The following is a 25,656-nucleotide window of genomic DNA, read 5'->3' on the forward strand; positions in this document are numbered from 1 at the left end:
TCATGCATCTTATTCCTCCTGGACTTCTATAATTGTTCGGTAACCCCCACTTCCAACTGGTTCCATTGTTTCCATTTTTTTATTACCCACTCCTGCTCTAAACTACTGCCCCCTCCCAGTGGTCTCTCCTCCTACCTGTCTCTCCACCTCTCCCACGTTCTGTCTAATACTTCAGCAGCTCCAGATTGCAGCGTCTGTGCATTTCTCTATGACTCTGTGTGTCCACTAGCATCTGATCCCTTCACAAAGAGGATGTTTTGGATTGGTTTGTCGTATGTTTTCACAGATATATTTCTCCTTTTCAGAGATCCCCACCTGCACATGACCAAGCAACTTGCCACCAGCCTGATCCCCAAACTAGTGAAGGTAGGAAATATTTGGGATGTCAAATTTCTTGACCCTGGTGAATCATTTGCTCCCCCTTGAGTGAGAAAATTTCAACCCCAACTCCCAAACCTCCTCAAAGTCCTCATTGTTTTCAGTTTGCGAATATCTCTATTGGATATCGATGGTTCTCCTCAATTCATGTCAAGCACTGGGTTTGCATAGGAGTGTGTTCCAAATCATTGGCCATGTCGGACGGAGTTGGAGAACAATTTTATATCGTCTTCTGATTGAGGTCGCAGCACGCAAAGTGCTGGAGCAACACAGCGGGTCAGGCAGTATCCACGGAAGGTTAACGTCTTGAGCAGGGACTCTTCGTCATCACCTGTCCTCATTATACTGGCTTTCTCCCCTCTGCACTATTAGTCCCGATGAAGGGTTCTGACCTGAAACATCAGCTATTCTTTTTCTTCAGCTGAATTAAAATCATAAAACACTACTGCACTGGAAAAGGGCCATCTGGTCTGGGCCAAACTATTATTCTGCCCAGCCCCATTGACTTGCACCTGGACCATAGCCTTTCTTACCCCATCTATCTGTACTGAAACTAATTTTTTTTAAATATCAAAATTGAGCCTTCATTCTCTCCAGCTGACAGCTCGTTCCAGACTCCCACTATGTGAAGTTCCTCCTATCGTTCCCTTTAAACATTTCCCCCTCATCCTTGTGCTCAGGCTTCACCCATTACCTCAAGCTCTTGTCTCACCCAAACAGTGTAAAAAGCCTACTTGCATTTGCTCTGAATATTCTCCCCATAATTTTGTATGCTCCTATCAAATCTCCCCTCATTCTTCTATGCTCCTGTTTAACCTTTCCCTGCACCTCAGTTCCTCAAATACTAGCAGTTTCCCTGTAAATCCTCTCTGCACTCAAATTATGTTTTGACACATTTTAAGGTGCACAGAACATAGTTGAGGTGGTGATGGGGTGTTAGGTAGAGGCAGCCATGAAAGAAACATGCAAAGCACTTGCAAACAAGTGGTAGGCATGGCCTTTCACGGAGGATGTGCAACAGTTCTCCAGGCCCAAAATATTGATGCACCTCTCACCTACTTTTGATGTGGTAGTGATTGTTACTGTGGACTAGTTTAAGGCTACAGTTCCTGTAATCAAGCCTTTGGTGAACTGGGAGAATCTAAGTTGCGACATTTCTCCTTTTGGCTAATCTGAAAGTGGGTGGTCGAGCCTGTTTATAATGGTGACAAATGACCCGCCGTCCATCGTGAAGTTGTGTGCTGTTGATTTCATCAGACCATCAGGTACATGAATAGGGAAGGTGTAGAGAAACATAGCCCAAGTTGCAGGCAAATGAGATGGGCACTTAAGGTAAAGATTCCATTATTGTTACATAATACTACATTTAGAATGTTACATACATAAAATTCTTTAACTTTTGTCTGCAGTAAGGCAGACTTTCAACTTTGTCCAGTGCCTCTCACAGAAGCCTACTGCATCTGGTGTTCCTAGGCAGTCTCCCCTCCAAGTGTTGACCAGGCCTGAGCCTGCTTAGCTTCTGAGATCAGACAGTCCCAGGCTCATTCAGGGAAAGGAAGGGGTTGGAAAGAGAAAGACAAGGGTTGATGTTAACACCATCTAGTTAAAGAAGGCCCAGATGGAATAGAAGGTGTTGCTCTATTTGCTTCTCTATTCCACTGAAATTCTTGCTTGTTGTAGCTGCTCAGATAAATAAACTTGGTCGACATGGACAATTTGAGCTGAAGGGCCTGTTTCCGGGCGACACAACAGTGCGGTGATTTAGAGAGTTTATTGTCAAAAACAGACAAGGCACAGATGCACTGTAATACTTGTGCCATACACAAATATGCTGGAGAAACTCAGCATCCATAGGAAGTAAAGGGTGAGCAACGTTTCAGGTCTGGGCCCTTCGTCAGGTATAAAGAAAAACAGTCAGGCATCTGAATCAGAAGGTATGGAGAGGAAGAAGGAAGGGGCAGGGGGAGGAGCACAGGCTGAAGAGTTCATGGGTGGATGCAGGTGGGAGGGTGGAAGAGAACAAGGCTGTGATGGGGAGAAGGGAGCTCTCTGATGGGAAGGGAAGGGGTTGGAAGCTGGAGTAAAGGGAACCAGGGAAAGAGAAAAACTTGGGAGTTGATGTTGACACTGGTTGAAGAAGGCCCAGATGGAATAAAAGGTGTTGCTCTCTTCGCTTCCCTATTCCACTGAAATTCTTACTTGTTGCAGCTGCTCAGATAAATAAAACAAGCAAACAATTAATTTCACGCAATGTGCCACAAAAAGAAAAAGATAATATAAAAGGACAGATAAGTATTCACAATAGCAATGATACAAAATAAATGTTACAATAGTGGAGATAGATTGTGGTCCTGGAGTAGTGTTCTGGTTCGGATGGTACGGGGAGGTTCAAGAGTCTGATAGTCGTTGGAGATTGTTCTTGAACCTAGAGGTGCCAGCTGTACTGTTTTTCAGAAGAAACTGGGATGATAGGTGTTGGCAGCCTTGTTGAGGCATGAAATATCACACACACACAACATTCAGTCTAACATGAAGACACAAGAGTGATGATTCTCTAATCTGGAGGCAAGGTTAGCGTAGTGATTAATGCAACTGTTTTAGCGCCAGCGACCAGGGTTTGAATCCCACTCTGTCTGTAAGGTGTTTGTACGTTCTCCCCATGTCTGTGTGGGTTTCCTCCGGGCACTTCGGTTTCTTCCCACCGTTCAAAACAATGTAGGTCAATTGGGTGTAATTGGGCGGCGTGGGCTTGTGGACCAAAAGGGCCTGTTACTCTGCTGTATGTCTAAATTTAAATTAAATTAAAAAGAAAACAAGCTGCTGAGGGAGCTCAGCAGGTCAGGCAGCATCTGTGAAGGCAAAGGCATCAAAATTGAGCATGTAAAGAAGTGAGGAATGAGGGGTCGATTGCCAGATGGTGCCAGGTGGGGAAGGGAGAAGTAGTGATGGGACATGGGGCTGGGTGATGATGAGTGGAAACAACTTGGTTAGCACAACACTGTAACAGCACCAGAGACCAGGGTTCAAATCTGGCAGTGTCCAAGGAATTTGTACTTTCTGTCTGTGATGGGCATGGGTTTCCTGCCGGTGCCCTAGTTTCCTCCCACTCTTCCAGAAACGAATGGAGTTGTTAGATTCCCCACCCAACACACCAATTAACCTGCAACCCCGAATGTTTCGGAGGTGGGAGGAAACCAGAGCACCCAGAGTCTCCACACAAACACAGGGAGAACATACCTGTCAACGCTGCCAGATTTGAACCTGGGTTGCTGGCGCTGTAACAGTGTTGCGCTAACAGTGCCACCCTGGATCTTGTCATGTGTGCCAGGGTTTCTGTTGTGTGCTATTCAAAGGCTGGCAAAGAGTTGCCAGGCTCTGATTCTAACTTGCAAAAGAAAAGGAAACAAAATCCCTTTGGAGACAGCGAGTGTTAAAAGATCATACATGGCACAGTTGATTTTGCTGCCCCTGTAGCCACCCCCCATTAAAAAAAAATCAGGGTGTTGGCTGGAGCATTCAAACCTACACTTTTCCCTTGGTGATCAAGGCCCAATAATTCATTTTAGATTTGAACATGACCTATCATCTGACCTATTTACAACTGGATGAAAAAACACTTCTCTGGACAATGGTGCTCATACACACACATTCAGCACACAAACATCACATAATCAAGATACATATAGGAATACTGTGGCATAATGTTTTCTGGTACAGAATACTGTTCATAAATCTCACAACCTGTGGGAAGAAGCTATTTCCCAGCCTGGCAGTCCTGTACCTCCTTCCTGATGATAGTGGCTCAAGGTACTGTGTGTGTGTGTTGGATGGAAAAGGTCTTCTATAATTCTTGAACCCTTAGTCCCACTGATCTTCTCGGCCATTTTGATGATTCTCTGCAATGACTTCTGGTCCGATGTTGTGCAGCAATGTCCCACACGATGATGCAGCCAGACAGGACACACTCAATTTTGTCGCCTGTAAAATGTTGTCACGATGGGGGCTGATAGAATTGCCCTCCTCAACCCTTGAGGAAGTGTATGCACTGTTTGATCACCTGACTATGATGCTGAAGAGGTGTTCCATTGCCCGCCGAGTGGGACTGGAAGATCTTTTCCTGCTCCTTACATTGGAGATTAAAACTTCTAAACAACACCTACAGTCAGTGCTGCCTTCATTTTCCTCTCAACATGGTGTCAGTACTTTCAGGGTCTCATCTCCATTGGAGAGACTGAGCGCAATAGATCTCCCAGCGGCACCCGTTTCAATTTTCCATCCCATTCTCTTGCTGACGTGTGTTCATGGTCTCACAGAGCCAAAATCAATTCTCACCTCCTCGACAATAAACACCTTTTGTTGGTCTGGACTCCTCCCCGGCCAGTCTTCGATCTTTATTCTGATCCTTTCATGTTTTTTTTACTTCTACCTTGAAGAAGGGCTCAGCCCCGAGATGTCGATAGTATATCTTAACCTCTTCTAGATTCTGCGAGCGGCTGAGTTCCTCCAGTATTTCTGTGCGTTTTTATTACAATCACAGCATCTGCAAACTTTCATGTTTCACCACTTTCAGGAAACTATGGACTTGTATCCCAAGGTCTCTTTGTGCATAAATATTTCTCAAGTCCCTGCCATATAATCTATATGTACTCCTCTACCGGCACCACCTACGGCTCCTAGAACGCTTCCACCAGCGTTGTCTCCGCTCCATCCTCAACATCCATTGGAGCGCTCACACCCCTAACGTCGAGGTACTCGAGATGGCAGAGGTCGACAGCATCGAGTCCACGCTGCTGAAGATCCAGCTGCGCTGGATGGGTCACGTCTCCAGAATGGAGGACCATCGCCTTCCCAAGATCGTATTATATGGCGAGCTCTCCACTGGCCACCGTGACAGAGGTGCACCAAAGAAAAGGTACAAGGACTGCCTAAAGAAATCTCTTGGTGCCTGCCACATTGACCACCGCCAGTGGGCTGATAACGCCTCAAACCGTGCATCTTGGCGCCTCACAGTTTGGCGGGCAGCAGCCTCCTTTGAAGAAGACCGCAGAGCCCACCTCACTGACAAAAGGCAAAGGAGGAAAAACCCAACACCCAACCCCAACCAACCAATTTTCCCTTGCAACCGCTGCAATCGTGTCTGCCTGTCCCGCATCGGACTGGTCAGCCACAAACGAGCCTGCAGCTGACGTGGACTTTTTTTACCCCCTCCATAAATCTTCGTCCGCGAAGCCAAGCCAAAGACTCCATATAATCTATATGTACTAGCGCTGGATTCATTTCCATCTCCCGCTGTCCTGCCAAAATTTTTAGCTGATCTATGTCCCTCTGTACACTTAGACAACTTTGTTTGCCAATTTTCATGCATATTTGCAGAGTTGGGCTGCATGCCCTCCATTGCAAATGTGATGCTTGTAAAACGTTGAAAGATGTGTGGAGGCTGCTGTAGAAAAGTAAATGAGAGAAAAAGGTAGGATTGGGGATCATGGGCTGCTGAACCTTAACCATTGGGAGAAATGTGGTTCAATTCATGAATTGTGCTCAATATCAAAAATGAAGCTGCAATACCGGTCCTTTACTCTGGGGGGCGGGAGAATTGCTCTCTGAATCTCCGCATTGTGCGTGTGCCCCTTTCGTCATCACGCTAGTGTCTGGAAAAGCCCGAGGGCTTTATATTCCCACGCATGCGCAAGTGGCGCCGTGCTGCGGCGCACGCCGGGAAGTAGGACGGATGGTCCTTGGGCGAGCGGGCGGCACCGTGGAGTCCGGCAAAGGGCTGTTGACTCCGAATGAGGTAAAAAGAGAAGTGGAGATCCGCTGGCATGCTGCAGTCTTGCCCTTGCGGCGGCGAGTGGGGGTTGATCGGTAATAATCACTCACCTGGCCAGGTAGCGGTGTTATGGTTTGGTGGCGTGCATGATTGACGGATGAAGGAACCAATGGGGAACGGCCTTTCAAGAGCGGGGTGTCAAGGTGGTGGTGTGCTTGTCACGTGCACACTGCTGCTGAGGCACTTCACCCTTTCAGTGGCTAAGCCTCCTTCCCTGTGTGCTTGACCGACTCCACTGGAGATGATGATATGCAAAATTATTTCATTGTCATGCAGTAAATGTGATATTTCACAAAATTTCCTCTAGTTTACAGCATCACCAGAAATTGCCTGCTACCCCTAAGAGTCACAGAAAGAAAAGCAAAAGAAAGTCCCTCTCGATTAGAGTCACTGAGTATATGTGGCTTTGGCTCCAGCGCTCTCAGCCTTCAGTCCAAACCATTGTCTTCCAAATGCACAATCAGGAAACTTCAACACCCTCTTACATCTTGGGCCCAATAGATTCAAGATTTATTTATTGTCATGTAACAAAAATAGTGCAATCTTTTACAGAATTTGCTTTTGCCTGCTGTAAGATAGACCGATTTGCCATTGGCAGAAATTGCCTGAAGCGCCTCTTACAGTCAAGAGAAAGAGAGCAAAAGAGAGTCACCGGGTGTCCACGCATTCCCTTCCAACACTGCCGCAGCCTCACAAAGACCAGTCCAGACAATCAGCAGCCCGATCTTCAGATCCGAACCTCTGACACAATCTGTAATCCTAATGCGCCCTCGGCACCCTCTCATGTCCCAGTTCTGATACTTGGTACTGCTGCAGCCAGTCTCCAGCAGACGGCAGCATGGTGCGAGTCCTTTGACCTCAGTCACCCATCGGAGCCCCTCACTGGTCCGCCATTGTCGTTGCCATCCTGTGGATTGTTTCTGCTGTTTCTTCTCAAACGGGGGGTGGTCTCTCCATTTTCTGGTGCCCTGCACTAGTCCTCTACTTCCCCAAAGTCTGCAACCCCTCTTGGGCAGATCCTACAGTCGTGAGATTTTAAAATTAAGCACTACTGGCTCCTTTAAGAGGCCGTTTACAGCCTGTACAGAGCTGACAGCAGTTGGACTGGGCGGTTGGATCCCGCAGGAGAGCTTAAAGACTTCGCTCCCAGCTCTCTGTGGGTCTGCATCACTGGCAGCACTGCCATCACAGCTCCAGCAGCAAGAGGTTTCAGTCCCATTCAATTATCATTAAACAGCCTTCATTTGCATTCATTCTTCTTAGAGTTAAACAAGAAATCCTGCAGATGCAGGGGCCGAGTGTAATACGCATACAGGCAGGAGAAAGACAGCAGGTCACGCAGCATCCACACGAAGTAAAGTTGCCTATCATTCCTATAAGATGCTGTGTTACCTGCTGGGTTTCTCCAACACATTAGTGTTTTGCACATTAATTATTCCCTGGTTTCAGGCTGTCCAAATCAAACAGTAGAGTTTTTTAAATCAGAATTTTCATTAACATATCACAAAATTTGGTGTTTAGCAGCAGCAATTTGCATTTTAAAAATAAATAACAGTGCATTCAGAAATCTGATGGAGGGAGTTCATTTTCAGGTTCCTGTGCCTCCTTCCCAAAGGTAGCAGCAGGGCCTGGATAGTGAGGGTCCTTGAGGATAGAGGCTGCTTTCCTAAGATGCAACCTCTTGTAGATGTCCTCGATGGACTAAAGACTGGTGCCTGTGATGTCGCAGACCGAGTTCACAACTCTGTAGTATTGTCCTATCGGACAGTGATACAACCAGTCAGAAGACTCTCCATGGTATTACTGTAGAATTTTTTGAGTCTTTGGTGACATGATGAATCTCCTCTTCACGAAACATAGCACTGTTGAACCTTTTTCATGATTGCATCAATATGAAAGCTCCACGCCAGATCCTCAGAGATGTTGACACCCAGGAATTTGAACATCTGGACCCTCTCCACGGCTGACCCCTCGTTGAGGACTGGTTCATGTTCCCCTGATTTCCTCCTGAAGCCCACAATCATCTCCTTGGTTTTGCTAGCGTTGAGTGCAAGGTTGTTGTTATGATGCCACTCAACCAGCTGATCTATCTCCCTCCTGTTACGCTACCTCATTATTGCCTGTGATTCTGCCGTCGATGTTGCTGTCATCAGCAATAGTGCTTAGCCTTGGGTGTAGAGAGATTAGAGCTGCCTGTGTTGAAGATGTTTCCAATTTACACTGACTGTGATTTTCCGATGAGGAAGTCAAAGGTCCAGTTGCAGAGTGGGGTGCAGCTCGATGACTAATACTGACATTTCCTGATCTGTAATTGCAATTGATAAATAAAAAGGTGGAAAAAACAGTTCCATAATGTTGAGTTTGAATTTTGATACTTCCACTCTACTGGAGTAAAAGATCAAAGGAGTTTTGTGCAAAGTTTTTGTTTCACATGTTGGACTTGGACTTATCTCTACATCAAAAAGTTGTGGCACTTGAATCCTACTTCAGACACTTGGCCTGTGAGATTACTGCACTGGGAATACATGCAGAACTGAGGAAATGCTAACTTTATTCCCACATCAATATAAATGTGTCTGTGTTTAGGGTCAAATTGCTGTTTGTGGAATCTTGCTGTGCACCATTTGACTTCATTCCTAATATTAGGGTGGTGAATATTAAGAAAAATATTATTTACTTCATTGAGTGAGAAAATATAATTATTTTTACTTACAAAGAATAGTTGAGGTTTAGTGTTTTAACTTGGAATTGTAGGATCCAGTTGCCACTGGTGTGGAGCGGAGCCACAACTGTGGGATCCTATCGCCCAGTGACTCGAGGCAAGGAACCCACTCAGGGTGCTGGTGACTGCGGTAAAAGGACTCCTGAAGACTGGCTTGAGACTGGCTGAAGGGGTACCTGGTATTGGAACCAGGATGCGAGAGGGTGCCAAGGGTTCTGGAAGCTTCCTGATGGTGTTAGAGGTGTGCATCTGGAGCTTGGGTTGTTGATGGTTTGGATTGAAGGCAGTGTGGCTGCAAGGTGAATCCATGGACACTCACTGGTCTGGGAGGAATCTCTTTTGCTCTTACTGTAAGGGGTGCTGGGCAATTTCTGCTGATTCCAAATCTTTGTCTGCTTTATGATAGACTAATGGAAATTTCATGTAATAGCGCTATTTCTGTTTTATTACATGACAATAAAATAAATCTTGAATTTTTTATAAATAGCCAAGCAGGTCTGCTACATGCTGCCATTTATCTTGAACATCTCAAGTTAAAGTCTTGCTCTGTGAGGTAAATTTACCTTGGCATTTTAAAGCTGGTTGTCTCTCCAAGTTCCTTTGCACTCATCTCTCGGCTGAATTTCTTTGGCTCAACTGCATTTTGTTTGATTATTTTGATTTTTTAAAATTGGACTATCTTGTTAGAATTGGTCATCTTCCGTTACTAGTTAATTAATTCCAATTAAAACCCAAATCACCATTTTAAACTATGATCTGTCAGCCTTTCTGTGCTGTATGGTACGTTGGGTGGGGGATAGTGGTTAGACAGCTGAAAGATAATTTCTTTGAGTGGAGTCTAATTTTATTTTTATTAGGTTTTAAAATCCTCTAGTGTTTGCCTCAATACTCTATATTCTAAATACTACATTTATCTCCTTCAGTAAATAACTGTCTCCAAGTTCCTTATTAATAGTGAGTCCTGTGTTGTGATTCCTTCTGCATTGAAAGGCCCTTTCCACATTAACCCAATCAATTCATAATTGTAAAGTCCTCTTACTCCTCATCCTTTTCTAGAGATAGGAGTCCCAATTTGTCCAGACAGTCTTGAATTGTTTGTTCAAAGCATCATTTTTTTAGAAACAATTCCAATTTTGTCTCTTCCGAGTATTAGTCTGACTATCTCTTATCTGTATAAGCATTTAGTTATTTGGATGGTGATGTTGGTGGTGGGGGTGGGAGGGGGGAGAGAGGGAGAAAAAAGGCAAGAAAGTAAACAAAAGAAGATTTGTGGATGATTTGTGGAAGATTTCCTGCTGTCATCAAGTCAAAGTTTATTGTTACCTGATTATACATGAACCACCCGATGAAACAGCATATCTCCAGACCATAGTGTACATATGCAGATACACAGAGCACCCTACACACAAACAACATATACACAGTGATCCAAAACAAATGTTTATAAAAATAATTTACAAGTTTTTACAATTGTTCAACAGTCTCACACCCTGTGGGAAGAAGCTGTTTCCCAGTCTGACATCCTAGTTTTTAATGCTCCTATGCCGCTTCCTTGAGGGTAGAGTCTCCAAGATACTGCGGGCTGGGTGGTAAGGAGCTTCAATGGTCCTCTCAGCCCTCTCCCTGTAGATCTCGTGGCTAGAGAGGAGGGTGACCTCAGTAATCTCATCCGATTGGATGCTTTACAGCTACACTATGCTGCAGCAGCCAGGACACTCTCTATTGTGCTCCTGTAGAATGTTGTCGGGATGGTGGCCGGAAGCTTGGCCCTCCTATACTCCTGAGGAAGAGTAGACACTGCTGTGCCTTCCTGACTAATGAGGAGGCATTGTGGACCTAATATAGGTCATCCTTTAAATGGATGCCAGCATTGCGCTCCCCTCTCCTCTCTATGATTGAGCCATTAGATCCTTTCAAACTGCCGTGTAAAATGAAGTTGACCGGGCAATTTGCCCAGTTAGCGCCCCACTCACGTGGCAGTTAGAAAGGGTCTAACCCAGTCGGCGTGGTCCTAATCCAACTGAACCCCTGACCTACCTCAGAGAAAGTCGGGGTACCAAGTTAAACTTACCTAGGTCGCGTCCACCGGCAACTTGAACAGCAAAATGGCTGACCCGATTACTCCAGTGACGTCAGCTGAAGTGCCTGCTGCGATCGGGGGGGAAGGGGGTGTCGCTGCCATGGGGCTGGGAGTTGGGGGGGCCACAATCGGGGTGTTGGTGCCAAAATCGGTGGGAGAGGTCGCTTCAGCCACTGCCACTGCTGCAAACGCCACTCCGGTTCACAGGGACAACTCAACATTCGCGGCAGTGGAACATTGCTAAGGCGGTGGGGCAATTCATGGGGTGGGTACTAAAGTCAAGCTCCTGCCAAGATACAAAAAGTACAACAAAGCCACACAGTACAATTCAAACAGACGTTATTCGAATAATGCTAGCGGGAATGAGTGGTCTGTAATGTTGGGTAGATAAGGTCATCTTCACTAAGACTGGTCTCATTCAAAGATCACAGTCACAGGGTACAATATTTAAGGTATTTTCCTGCATATAAATGGGATAACATTTCTTTGAAAGTATTGCTACAGCTTAAGTTTTGCATTTTGCATGTCCTCTGGGAAATGATTTGTTGTTGGTCATTTAATCTCATGTACCAGTTATAATTAAGATCATCCTTCTGGTATACAAAAAAATCAACAGAAGTCTGGGAGGGTTGCTCACTATACGCATCAGTATCTATTTCTGGTTTTCAATTTACACATGTAAATGACTATTCTTGAAATTGACAGTGGTGACCAAAACTTCAGCACTGAGACAATGCCATTCAGGGACTGAGTGGTGCTGGATGCTTATTGCAGCCTTTAGATCTCATCAGTTAGCACAAGGTAGTTAGTTAACACTATTGTGTTAAAGAGATCAGGCAAGCATTAGGATGTGGCTCAGTGGAAGAGGTGAGAATCGATTCCTTGGTTATTCTCTCTCACTCTCTCTAATCTTACTGGCAAAGTCTGTGTGATGGTTTCTTCATAATTCCCATAACTAGATATTGTATAGCTAATATTCTACATGGGTGTCGATTGACGGTGGGGATGGCAGCTGACAGGGGGAGGGTGACTGACTGGGTGGCGTGGTGATTGACGGTGGGTGGTGACTAATGGGGGGGGGGTGGTGACTGACTACCGATGGTTCCCATGAGTGTGTGACACGTCACTCACCGCATCATCGCATGGGTGGGATCCCCCTTAAATAGTAGGATTGGTGATTTAATGGGTTGATCCCTCTGCAGTTTAAAAAGTGCTTCCGGTAATTGCACCTGGATCCCAGGAAGGCTACCCCAGGTGCTGCAGTTTGAAAGAGCCATTGATATGTTGTGGAGAGATGCCATTCATCCTCCTGAAGTCCACAATCATCTCCTTTGTCGTGACTCAGGTTGTTGCTCTTGCATCACTGTTCCTGATGATTCTGCTGGAGCTGAACCTGGCAGTACAGTCATGAGCTAGCAGCGTGACCAGCAGTAGACAGAGCATGTAGCCCTGAGGTGCGCAAGAGCTCAGTGTGATGCAGCTGGAGGTTTTGCTGCCAACCTGGACAGACTCCAGCAGATTGCTCATGAACAGAATATGATGCCTTCACTGTTTTTACTCTTCTTTTATCTATACTTTGTAACACGATACTCTTTACTTTTGACTTATTGGAATATTACACCCTGCACTTTTGTTCTATTATTGCACCACCTTCTGTACCTAAGCATGGATTAACTTGCATTTCACTGGTCAATTGACAAGCTAATCAATTCAATACTTTTTTAAAGCTGCAAAATTGCAATTTATTGTCTTAAAAATCTCCATTGCACACACTGCCTTTGAAATCTTCATAGTATCTTAAAGGGGATCACAGTAATTTAGTTAAGACAAGTTTATTGTCAGTCAATTGCACAAGTACAACCCGGTGAAACAGCGTTCTCTGGTCCTCGGTGCAAAACACGCAGACACACAACCAGACATAACACAAGTACAAACAAACAATACATACTTTATGCAGAACACATATTCATATAAATAAATAGATAGATAGATTTTGTTTGTAAATATGAGAGTCTCAGATAGTTAGTGTGAAAAGTTCCTTTGGGTTTCAGCATTCTCACTGCCCATGGGAAGAAGTTGTTTCTCAGCTGGTGGTGCTGGCTCTGATACTCCTGTATCTCTTTCCCGATGGGAGCAGCTGAAAAATGCTGTGTGCAGGGTGGAAGAGGTCCTCAGTGATTGTGCTTCAGACAACAATCCCAGTAGATCATGTCGATGGTGGGGAGGGAGACCCCAGTGATCCTCTCTGCCACTCTTATGGTCCTGTGGATTGACCTTTGATCTCTTAATCTACAACCATACTACACTGTGATACAGCTAGCCAGTATGCTCTTGATAGACCCCCTGTAGAAGGTTGACGTGATGGTGGCCGGTAGCCTTGCCTGATTCAGTCTTCACAGGAAGTACAGTCACTGTTTCACCCGTCAACCTCATTTTGCACGGCAGTTTGAGAGGACCTAATGGCTCAATCATAGAGAGAGGGGAGCGCAATGCTGGCATCCATTTAAAGGTTGACTAGATAGGTTACAGGTTAAGTGAACTTTAAGGAACTTGGCGCTCTGCACTCTCCCCTGAAGAGTTATTAATGAGTAGTGGAAGGTGGTCATTTCTGGTTTTTCTGAAGTCCACAATCATTACCCTTGTCCACATTGAGACTCGTGTTGTTACTCTTGTTAGGAATTAAAGTACCTTTAAAGAAATTGCTCGAGACAAAAATTGAGAACAAAGAACATTTATTACTACAACAATGCAAAGTTGGGTGCTTCCCCTTACCCTGGGAATACACACATATACTGGGGCTCACCCAACTTTTATACAGTCAATTTCAGTATCAGAATGCCCTCCCCCTTACATTCTTCTGCCCCCCTGGATGGGTTTGGCATAGGTAATCCTTCCTGCCTACGTGCAGTTTCAGTACACTTGGAGGACCAGGGGGTATCCTGTGGGTGCCCCATCATGTCATTGTCCTTATTCACACCTTCCTGATTCTCTGGGCTACAGTCTCTTAATATGCAGAGTTGACTCATTCTATCTAGGGTTGGCTAATTTCATATGTATAAATCTGTGTATGGTTAGCTAATTAGAAATGTATGACTTGGTACTTCTGTCCAGGGCTAGGAGACCCTTATCTGATCCAGACTACCTCAACTTCCTACATTCTATTGTACCTTACCATTCCTTGTCTTAGTCCTATGGTCTTGTCACAAAGGATAGAAGATTCTTATGTTAATCGTGCTGACTCTGCTTTCCTGCATCCTAAGCCCCAAACTTATCCTGTTTGAACTGGTTTCAGCCATTTTACTGATGAACTTTAGTTTCTTCCATGTTCATAATTTTAGGTCAATTTTCCCATCTCTCACAATCCTCACTTTTCTTTTAGATCAGTAATACTGATCTTTCACCATGATCAGTGTTACTGATCTTTGGTTACTAGTGTCAGTGTGACTGATCCACCCCCCCCCTCTCCTCACTTTTCTTTTAGATCAGTAACACTGATCTTTCAAGTGTAAGGTGTAGTTTTACCCAGCTGGTCAATAACCGAATTGTAATGTCTGTGTAAAGTCTTTAGGTAGGGGAGCACCATGAAGGTCAGGGGAGTGAGTCCAGCTGCTTATTAGGGTTTGGAGTATCAGGCTCCAGTTCTCAGTAAAGAGTCTAGTCCATCCCATACGTTGAAATATTGAAGCAGTGTCTTTGAAGCACACGACCTTTGTAAGTGTTGTCCCAACGAAGTCTGTGAGAGGCGCTGCCTTCAGCAGCGAATGAGTAGCAGTCTATGAGAAGCGCTGCCTTCAGCAGCGAACGAGTAGCAGTCTATGAGAAGCGCTGCCTTCAGCAGCGAACGAGTAGCAGTCTATGAGAAGCGCTGCCTTCAGCAGCGAACGAGTAGCAGTAGTCAGGCGGTTCCGTTGAATTGTGGCTCGTATCTGATGTCCTCTTCAGCCCCGAACCCTAGGGCCACCGATCTCCGAAGGCTGTTTGGAGCCTGATATTAAAGTGTCAAGCAGCTCACGTTGTTGGAAACTGGTGCTCCCCTTCATGGGGTGATGAAAAGTGACCAAGCAGGGGGGGGATTGTTTCTTGTGATTTAACTGTGTGTTGCAGCTTGTCTGCTAACATTAGCATATATATCATTGAACTTGTGAGTTGCAGCCTGTCTGTGTACATTAGCATATGTATTAACTCTCTCTCTCTCTGTTACATGTACAATGCTGACTACCATTCTGTCTGTCTTTGTCCCACCATGTCCTTTGTGCTATCGCTTCAAAACTCCTGTCTTTAATACCTGTGTAGGCTAAGATACAAATTAGATGTACTCCACTAAAGCTGTTCAGTTCCCCTGGTCCGTATTGGAATCCCTTGTTAACCCATATCCCACTATGACTATACATTAAATCTATGCCCTGTCTACATTCTAAAGGAGCACAATTGTAACCTCTGCTGCCCCTATTCCAGGGGGACTTAAAACATTAACGAACAATATTCCAAAAAATGAGTAAAACAACAATGAAAGTAAAACCCATTGAAAGCAGCAATAAAATATAACAATAACTGAATAAACAACAATAAATGTAAAGCTCATTGAAAACAGCAATAAAATACACAAAAACTGAATAAACCACGATAAATGTAAAGCTCATTGAAAACAGCAATAAAATACACAAAACTGAATAAACCACGATAAATGTAAAGCTCATTGAAAACAGCAATAAAATACACAAAACTGAATAAACCATTAAAAAAATGAATAAAATTGTAACATTATGGCACTTTGTCATTAATTCTTTGAATGTGGGTCCAGCCTTTCTCTCTTGTTCTTACTGCGGTGTCTGTAATTAAAAGTACACAGAAGGGACCATCCCAGGCAGGTTTTAGTTGATCCTCTTGCCATGCTTTTACATATAACCAATCACTAGATTTTAATAAAATGAATAACAATCTGACTTTCCTTTGTGTTAGTGTAAAAATTGTAAAATGAAACACAAACCATATTTGCATGGGTTTTGAATATGTTAGACCTTATTAAAATGCAGTTGGAGCTGCTTGTCTCTATGGGGCACAACCCTCCAATTTGTTAGAGTGAGTACATAACAGACATTGCAGCACAAGAGCCCCTGCAAGAGAACTTGAAACATATTCAACCTTTAGTTCTGCCTTAAGTAAAATGCCTTGTGCCACAGCTCACAGGAGCTGGCCTTATTTAAAACAGTCTGTAAAACAGGCACCAAAAAAAGTTAAAAGATGTTCTTATGAAGATTGCACACACAATAATTTAAGTACAGGCTAGTTTCTATTATATTCCACTTAAAAGTTCTGCTGCATGAATCCTGGAGCTTGTGGAGTCATTATTGAATCAAGAAATATTGGTACCATGCCAATCTCATTCTAACATGCCAATTTCTCCAGTCCTTAAGTCAAGATGTACTGAATAGCATCTGGTACAAGATCTGTGAGTTCTTAATGATATTATTATTCTTATGCACCCAATTGTTCTGAACAATGCCACCAATTTAAATCATATTCCACCTATTGCAGTACTCACACACCACCATAGACCAGTTCGCAGGTTTATTTCTCCATTAAGCTGAATCCAGTTGCGCAGGATTTACCTCCGTGATTATTTGCAATGTAACTTCCGCACTACCGGATTTAAATATAAACCTGATGAATGGGGGAAAGTTATCATGAATTAAATAACAGCGGCAATACAGAGAAATTGTGCTGAGGCATTAATTTCACTCCGGAGGAAAATGCACCAGAGAAATGAATGATTAAACTTATAGGAATCCCCATAGGAATCCCCAGAGGTATCTTTATTCTCCAGAGGTGGGTGATCTTTAAACTCACGGACCTTGACTGCTGAATGTGTAGAAGAAATGTATTAAATGTGTTGATAGGGCTCCATACCTCTAACTGCAAGACAAGAGCCTGAAGCCTCAATTTCAAGTGCCACAGTGCACTTAAAGGGACATGCACACTCCCCCTTCAACTGGCTGATCCAGCCACTTTACACATCAGATCCTTTCTTTATCTCACATACACTTAAAGTTAAGATGTATAGAACTCACCCTATTTGCGCAAACATTTCTCCCTGCAAATGTTATAACATCACTCAACTCTCAGGTACTCCCTGTGCAAAATCACATTTAAATACAATTTATTTCATAAATTGGAATTAACTGGTAGTTAAATTCGCTAATTCTACAGTATTGAAAAACGATCATTTATGACATTTAATTTTTAGCATGAATTTTAATCAATATTGGTCAGTGACTGAAGTGGGAAGTCGTGATTTATGAAATTATCTCTGGTCTCTACTCTCCCACTCCCTGCACTTCTCCCAACATTCAGGAGCTGGCACACAGTCCCTGCCTTTTTTTTTTCCATGTTACTCATCTACTATTCCTTTAACTGCTTGCATCAAAATGTTAGCCTTTGCTTTCTGCTTATCCTCAGATGTCTGGACAAATGCTTTTTGTGTGATCTGTAGAAGCTGGGTTATTCCCTGCTCATGCCAATTTTCTGTCTTTTGTAATTTTCTCTTAATGTCTGGGGCTGAGTTGGTAACAAAACCTGTTAGTACCAATTGTTCCCCTGTTGGGGATTCTATGTCGAGACCCCCATATTGTATATATATATGGTCCCAAAAATTGGTCTAACTGTTCAGCACATCCCTGGGGATCTTCTATCAGGGAGGTCAGTTCTTTCTTAAAGTTACACACTTCAGTACTGGTCAGGGGCACATTTACGAAACCGAGACCCTCTCCCATGGGAACTTCCCACAGTGGTCTCATCCAATTGGTTTCTGGCTTATTAGGTCTGGGTTCCTGCTCCCTGGGAAATGAATCAAAGGGTTCTGCCCTTTCTTCCTGAAGAGTCTCACGCTGTTCTGAATTAAAGTTACCTCTCTCTCCTGCCAACAGAGGTGGTAATCGAGTGCTTTGTGAGCAAGTTATCATACCACTCCTGCTCTCTTCTCTCTTCTCTAGTGGTGGGGGAGGTGGGGAAGGTGCAGAAGTGTAGGTCATAGGAGGGGAAGGAAAGATAGGAGCCGGCATAGGAGGAACATAGGGTGGAGGGAGGGAATGTAACACATCCCAACCCTGTGATTCAGGGACAAGAGGTTCCTCCTCTCTCTTATCCCTGGATTCTTTCTCATTCAAAACCAGCTGTTCAATGGATCCCTTGAGCCAGCAGGCTGCACATTCCCTGCTCTCAACATTGTCTTTCTGGTTTTGATAGAGCCATAGGTTCAAAGCTTTACACATCCATTCATCCTCGGATCCGAATTTTGGCCAGTACACGGAGCTCCCTTTAACCGGGTATCTCACCCATTCATTACAACAATACCTGACCGTCGTCAGTTTGTCTTTACCGCGGGTCTTTCCTGTGCCCCACTCAGATAACATCATCCCAAGCGGGCTGTACGTAGCTATCTGGTGGTCACGTCCTGTGTCAGGACTCTCATCTCTACTGCCCGCTATTCCCATACTTAGGAACAAGTAAAATACTCTTACCGAGTTCTGGCAGTACTGCTCTAGCGCGCGTCCTTCCGCCGTTTGTTCTCAATGCCTCTTCTCGGATATCACTCGCTTCTTCCACTGACCAGCCACCCGTCGCCCGTGAGTCCAGCTGAATCAGCCGGGGTGCACCTACTCTCGTCGTCGGGGTACTCTGTCAGTGGAGGGAGTGTGATCCCGGTCGAGCCCCCATTTGTTAGGAATTAAAGTACCTTTAAAGAAATTGCTCGAGACAAAAATTGAGAACAAAGAACATTTATTACTACAACAATGCAAAGTTGGGTGCTTCCCCTTACCCTGGGAATACACACATATACTGGGGCTCACCCAACTTTTATACAGTCAATTTCAGTATCAGAATGCCCTCCCCCTTACATTCTTCTGCCCCCCTGGATGGGTTTGGCATAGGTAATCCTTCCTGCCTACGTGCAGTTTCAGTACACTTGGAGGACCAGGGGGTATCCTGTGGGTGCCCCATCATGTCATTGTCCTTATTCACACCTTCCTGATTCTCTGGGCTACAGTCTCTTAATATGCAGAGTTGACTCATTCTATCTAGGGTTGGCTAATTTCATATGTATAAATCTGTGTATGGTTAGCTAATTAGAAATGTATGACTTGGTACTTCTGTCCAGGGCTAGGAGACCCTTATCTGATCCAGACTACCTCAACTTCCTACATTCTATTGTACCTTACCATTCCTTGTCTTAGTCCTATGGTCTTGTCACAAAGGATAGAAGATTCTTATGTTAATCGTGCTGACTCTGCTTTCCTGCATCCTAAGCCCCAAACTTATCCTGTTTGAACTGGTTTCAGCCATTTTACTGATGAACTTTAGTTTCTTCCATGTTCATAATTTTAGGTCAATTTTCCCATCTCTCACACTCTCATACCATTTCACAAGATTTTCCACCCCTTCTCTAGTGCGACTCATCGTTGTTGCTGATGGGACCAACGACTGTTGCGTCCGCTGCAAACTCGATGACACTGTTGGAGCTGGATCTGGTGATGTAGTCATGGGTCCGTAGTGTGAACAGGAGCGGGCATAGCATAGCCCTGAGGTGCAGCATAATGGTGCTCGATATTCTGCTACTGATGCGGACAAACTGGCCTTTCCATTAGGAAGTTCAGAATCCAGAGCTGAGGGCATGCTCTTTTCTCCCTGTGATTCATATGAATTTAGAAACTTTACATTGTGTTCCTTTGCTTCAATAAAGTGGTAATGACTTGGAAATTGTTTATTCTGACTAACAAGTGTATGGTTCCACATGTTCTCAATATAAACCTTGTCTAACCCTTGCTAAATATGGATATAGGCAGATCCTCTTGTTTGTATGAAGAGTAGCAGGATTAGCCCACTTTGTCCTTTGAAGCTGCTTCACTATTTAGTAACTTGGCTGACCTTATTATAACTGGCATAGCTCTGGGCTTATCCAGCATTTAAATTCAATCATATGGGAAGTAAGAGTCTTTAAATGAGTCCCTGATTGAGTTTGTCGTTGAGTCTGTTGCTGAAGGGGGAGCAGCTGTTCCTGAACCTGATGGTGCGAGTCTTGTGGCCCCGATACCTCTTTCCTAATGGTGGAGTAGTAACAGCTGTTCCTTATCCTGCTGGTGCGATACTTCCTGAGAAAATAGAGTCACTGACATGCTTTCTTCATGGTGCCATTAGTGTGTTGGGTTCAGGAAAGGTCATAGTCAAAGGTTACAGCAAGTCAAGCAGGGAGCAAAGAATGCAGATGTTGTAGTGATGATTGAGATTATGCTGGAGATATTTTTTACCAATCCTCACTGTATTCTGGAGGTGAGGAAATCTAGGATCCAATTACCCAGAGGGATATTGAGGTCCAGGTTGTGGAGTTTGCTGATCAATTTTTAGGGGATGATGGTGTTAAATGCCAAACTGTAGTTGATAAAGAGCATCCTGGTGTATGCATTTATGCTGCCCAGGTATTCCTGGGCTTTGTGTAGAGCCAGTGAGATGGCATCTGCCATAGACGTTGCTGTGGTAAGCAAATTGGAACAGATCCATGTTGTCGCTGAGCAGGAGATGATACACACTTCCATCATTGTGAATGTGAGTGCCACTGGTTGGTAGTCATTTAGGGAGGTTACAACACTCTTTTTGGGCACAGGTACAATGGAGATCTGTTTGAAACAGGTAGGAACCACACCTCGGCAGAGTGAGAGGTTGAAGATATCCATGAAGACATTCTCAAGTTGGTCAGCACAGGCTTTCAGTACTGGGCCAGATACTCAATACTGACTGGCTTTCCTTGGATTTTTCTTTTATCTTTTTTTTTACAATTGATTAATTAGTTAAACATGGGTTTAAATATGGTTGTCGTGGATATGGTTGTCTGAAGGCAACCCGCGTGTTATCCTCGGATACTGACTGTAGAAGATCATCAGGGGACGTGGGGGTACAGTGGTTCTTCCGTCCTCTGGTGGCCAAAGCAGGCGTAGAAGGCATCAATTTCATAAGGGAGTGAAGCTTTGCTCTCTCCTGCTTTTCGCAGGTAGTACCTGCTCCTTGTGTAGTGATCTGGATCTCTAGACCTAAATGCCTGTGATCTTGACTCTCAGCAGGTTCTAGATTTCATTGTTCATCCAGGGCTTCTGCTTGGGGACACATTCGACCACAGCTATTTTGATAAAGGCTGTATATAACAGCCCTGGTCTAATCATTCACATGTTCAACTGAGTTCTTGAGCACCTCCTGTTGCAGAAATTAACTCAAAAGACGAAGACTTCGAAGTTGCTCCAAGAAAACAAATTCTGACTTGATTGTTTTCACATTCCTCGTTAAGTGTCTTTATACATTTTTTATTAGGAGTTGTCTGATGAATTATACAATGTGTTAATTCAATCTGTGTTTTACCATACTTAAGAATGTTTTAACAAGATTAGCTTAATCTGTTTTATCAGGACCCAGGATTAATATAATGGGGAATAAGGAAATGGCAGACCAATTAAATTCTTACTTTAGTTCTGTTTTTACAAGAGGATACAAATAACCTCCCAAGGATGTTGGGAAACATAGAGACTAATGCAAGGGAGGAACTGAAAGAAATCAGTATCTCTAAGGACATGGTCTTGGGGAAATTGATGGGATTGAAGGCAGATAAATCCCAAGGGCCTGATAATCTACATCCTAGGGTACTTAAGGAAGTGGCCATTCAGATAGAAGATGCTTTAAGAATTATTTTCCAGAACTCGATAGACTCAGGATCAATACCCATGGATTGGAGGGTAGCTAATGTTACCCCACTATTTAAAAAGGGGGGTAGAGAAAAAGCGGGGAATTATAGGCCGGTGAGCCTTACATCAGTAGTGGGCAAAATGATGGAATCCATTATTAAGGATGTAATAGCGGAGCATATGACTAGCAGAGAAGGGATCGGACTGAGTCAACATGGATTTACAAAAGGTAAATCGTGCTTGACAAATCTATTGGATTTCTTTGAGATGGTGACAGGTAAAATAGATGGGGGAAAGCCAGTGGATGTGGTGTACCTGGACTTCCAAAAGGCCTTCGATAAGGTCCCGCATAAACGACTGGCTTCCAAAATCAAGGCTCATGGGTATTGATGTGGATTGAGAACTGGCTGGCAGGTAGAAGACAGAGTTGGGATAAATGGCTCATTTTCTGAGTGGCAGGCGGTGACCAGTGGGGTTCCACAGGGATCTGTACTGGGACCCCAGCTGTTCACAATTTACATTAATGATCTGGATGAGGGGATTGGATGTAATATCTCCAAATTTGCAGATGACACTAAACTAGGAGGGGTTGTGTGCATGGAAGAGGGGGTCAGGAAGCTCCAGTGTGATTTGGATAAATTGAGGGACTGGGCAGATACATGGCAAATGCACTACAATGTGGATAAATGTGAGGTTATCCACTTTGGTAATACAAACCGGAGGGCAGATTACTATTTGAATGGCAATAGATTAAGAGATGGGGATGTGCAGAGAGACCTAGGGGTACTTGTACACCAGTCTCTGAAGGTGAGCATGCAGGTACAGCAGGCGGTTAAAAAGGCAAATGGTATGTTGGCCTTCATATCAAGAGGGTTTGAGTATAGGAACGAGGATACCTTACTGCAGCTGTACAGGGCCTTGGTGAGACCCCACCTGGAGTATTGTGTGCAGTTTTGGTCACCTTATCTAAGGAAGGATGTTCTTGCAATGGAGGGAGTGCAGAGGCGATTCACCAGGCTGATACCTGGAATGGCAGGAATGACTTATGAGGAAAGATTGCACAAATTGGGATTGTACTCGCTGGAATTTAGAAGATTGAGAGGGGATCTCATAGAGACATATAAAATTCTGGCAGGACTGGACAGAATGGATGCAGATGGGATGTTTCCAAGGATGGGAAAATCCAGAACCCGGGGCCATGGTTTGAGGATAATAGGCGAACCATTTAGGACCGAGATGAGGACGAATTTCTTGACCCAGAGGGTAGTGAATCGGTGGAATTCATTGCCACAGAGGGCAGTAGAGGCAGGTTCATTAAATCTATTTAAGAGGGAATTAGATCTATTTCTTCAGTATAAGGGTATTAAAGGTTACGGAGAGAAGGCGGGGATGGGGTACTGAACTTTAAGATCAGCCATGATCTCGTTGAATGGCGGAGCAGGCTCAAAGGGTCGAATGACTTACTCCTGCTCCTATCTTCTATGTTTCTATGTTTAATCAGTCATTTAACAGTGTTTAACAGCCTTTTGGAGTTATTGTAGACACATGCCTCCCTAAAGACTTCATGCCTTATTTATTGGAAACTCAGACACCTTACAGTGCCAGTGTCAGAGATTCGAATCCAGCGCAAGGAGTTTGTATGTTCTTCCTGTTCAAAACGTAACAGGGTTGTATGTTAATTGGATGGCACAGGCTTGTGTGCCAAAACCTGTTTGACTCTCTCTGCCTGCAAAACTACATGACCCTCTTAGAACAGCAAGTTCCCCTCCAGACAGAATGCAGCTCCGACAAGCTCTTTTATCTGTTTCCTTTTTGTGAACAACAATTCATTAGTGAAGTCTCCTGCCCTGGGAAACAGCTGCTTCTCATTATCTTGTTGACCTCTGTCAAGTCTCCTCTCATCCTCCTACACTCCAAAGTGAAAAGCCCAGCTCTGTTAACCTTGCATCTTAAGTCTTATTTTCCAATCCAGGCAATATTCTGGTAAATCTCCTTTGTACCCTCTCCAGAGCTTCCTCATCCTCCCTATAATGAGGTGACCAGAACTGAACACAATACTCTTGTGGTCTTACCAAAGATTTGTTGAGTTGCCACTGATCCAGCTATCTCTTCCTTCACTTCCCTCTCTTCCCACGGCAACGTCTGGCCCAGGGACAATCTTAATGTTTTTAAGAAGATCCAACATTCCCACTTTCTTAATCTTCACATCGTCCAATACACAGGCCTGTTAAATTTTCACCTCACCCTGATCAAGGTCCTTTTCTCATTTAGGACCTCCCCAACCTCTTCTGCCTCCAGGCACATGTGGCCTCCCTTATTCTTTAGTGGCCCCACCTTCATTCTCATCATCCTTCTGTTCATATATGCATAGAACGCCTTGGGGCTCTCCTTAACTCTACATACCAAGGCCTTCTCGTGCCCTTTTCGATCTCTCCTAAGTCCTTTTTTAAACTCCTTCCTGACTACCATATACTTCTCATGAGCCTTCGTGTTTCCTATATCTAATGTACGTTTCCTTCTTCCTCTTGACCAGTTGCATCACCTGCTTTGACAGCTACAGTTCCCTTTCCTACCATTTTTTCCTTGTTCCAGTGGGACAAAACTATCTTGAACCCAGCACAAATGGTCCCTAAACTTCGTCCACATTACTTCTGTACTTTCACCTTTAAACATCTGTTTTCAATTTATTCTTGCTAGTTCCTGCCTCATCCCTTCATAATTAGCCCTTCCCCAGTTAAACACTTTCCCAGTTTGACTGTTTATATCCTTTTCTATGACTAGGTTGAAACTAAGGGAGTTGTGGTCACTCTCACCAAAATGCTTCCCCATCGAGAGGTCCGCCACCTGACAAGGTTCATTCATCAGAACAAGATCCACCAAACCATCCAAATGCAGTAATCGGGCAGCACGCTCACGCTGTGAGAGCCCGAAGGCGTGGGTTATTAGCTCCTTGAGGACATTGTATTTTCCTTGCCCTGGAGGCTGCCGTAGAAAATCAACGATCCTTGCTGCCGTCTTCTGGTCGAGCAAGCTCACCACGTAGTTGTAAAGTGTGAAGTAGTAATGTTGATCTGTCGAAGGTGGAACTGGGCCTCGGCCTGTTCAAACCACACACGTGGCTGCGACACCCAGAAAGTTAGCAGCTCAACGAAACCGCGTGAAGAAAAACTTGTTCTGTCATCTTCTGGTGCAACTGCTGGTTGGACCTATCGGGGTCCCCAATGTAGTGTGTGCATTAGCACAAAGTGCGGAAAGAAGACGCACATACGAGGAGTCGAAGCTGAAAACTGATTTATTGCACTGACAGCTCTGCTTGTATTCACTCCTCGCTGCTGACGATGGTAAGTTGTTCCCTCTCCCCCCCTTCCCTGGTAGGTTGTTCCCTCCCCTCCCCCCTTCCCTGGTAGGTTGTTCCCTTCCCCCCCCCCCCATTGAGGGGAGCAGCCACGGGAGAGTTCTGCACTGTCTTACCTCTTCCCCCTCTTGACAATCATCCAGGGGTGACTGCCTCTCTGAAACTCCTGTCTGTCACTACTCTGCCTCCCTTAAGATCCACAGTTCATCCAGCTGCAGCTCCTAACTCTGTTTTTCAGGAGCTGCAGCTGGATGCACCTTTTGGAGGTGTAGTCATCAAGAACAAATGTGCTATCCCTGACTTCCCACATCCTACAGCACTGGGCTGTGCTGCCTCCATTACCCACTCCAAAGTTAATTAAATAAATTTACTGGCCTTGCCTTTGTGGGATCAAGATCTTTTTCAGCCTCTGTTCTGCGAAGCCTCTCAAGCCAAAGCTTCAGAGCTCAACTCCTACACTGAGCCATTCACACACAGGTATCTGGAACATGCTTCCAGAGAAGATGCTGGAATTGGATGCAATTACTGTGTTTCAACATCTTGACAGACACAATTAGCAAGGTGTAGAAGGAT

The 25,656-nt window shown here is 44.4% G+C and overlaps 1 protein-coding gene across 2 annotated transcripts in view; it reads left to right on the forward strand.

Moving 5' to 3' along the window:
* The window catches only part of LOC138758570 (sterile alpha motif domain-containing protein 1-like), a 78,511-nt gene that overhangs the window by 20,821 nt on the left and 32,034 nt on the right, over positions 1–25,656 (forward strand). For both annotated transcript variants that reach the window (XM_069927693.1, XM_069927694.1), the window contains exon 4: positions 306–366. In XM_069927693.1, coding sequence (XP_069783794.1) covers positions 306–366 — 61 coding nt within the window. The remainder of the gene's footprint in view (positions 1–305; positions 367–25,656) is intronic.

This window comes from Narcine bancroftii, chromosome 3 (assembly GCF_036971445.1).
Source record: "Narcine bancroftii isolate sNarBan1 chromosome 3, sNarBan1.hap1, whole genome shotgun sequence".
In the NCBI taxonomy this organism is placed as follows: Eukaryota; Metazoa; Chordata; class Chondrichthyes; order Torpediniformes; family Narcinidae; genus Narcine; species Narcine bancroftii.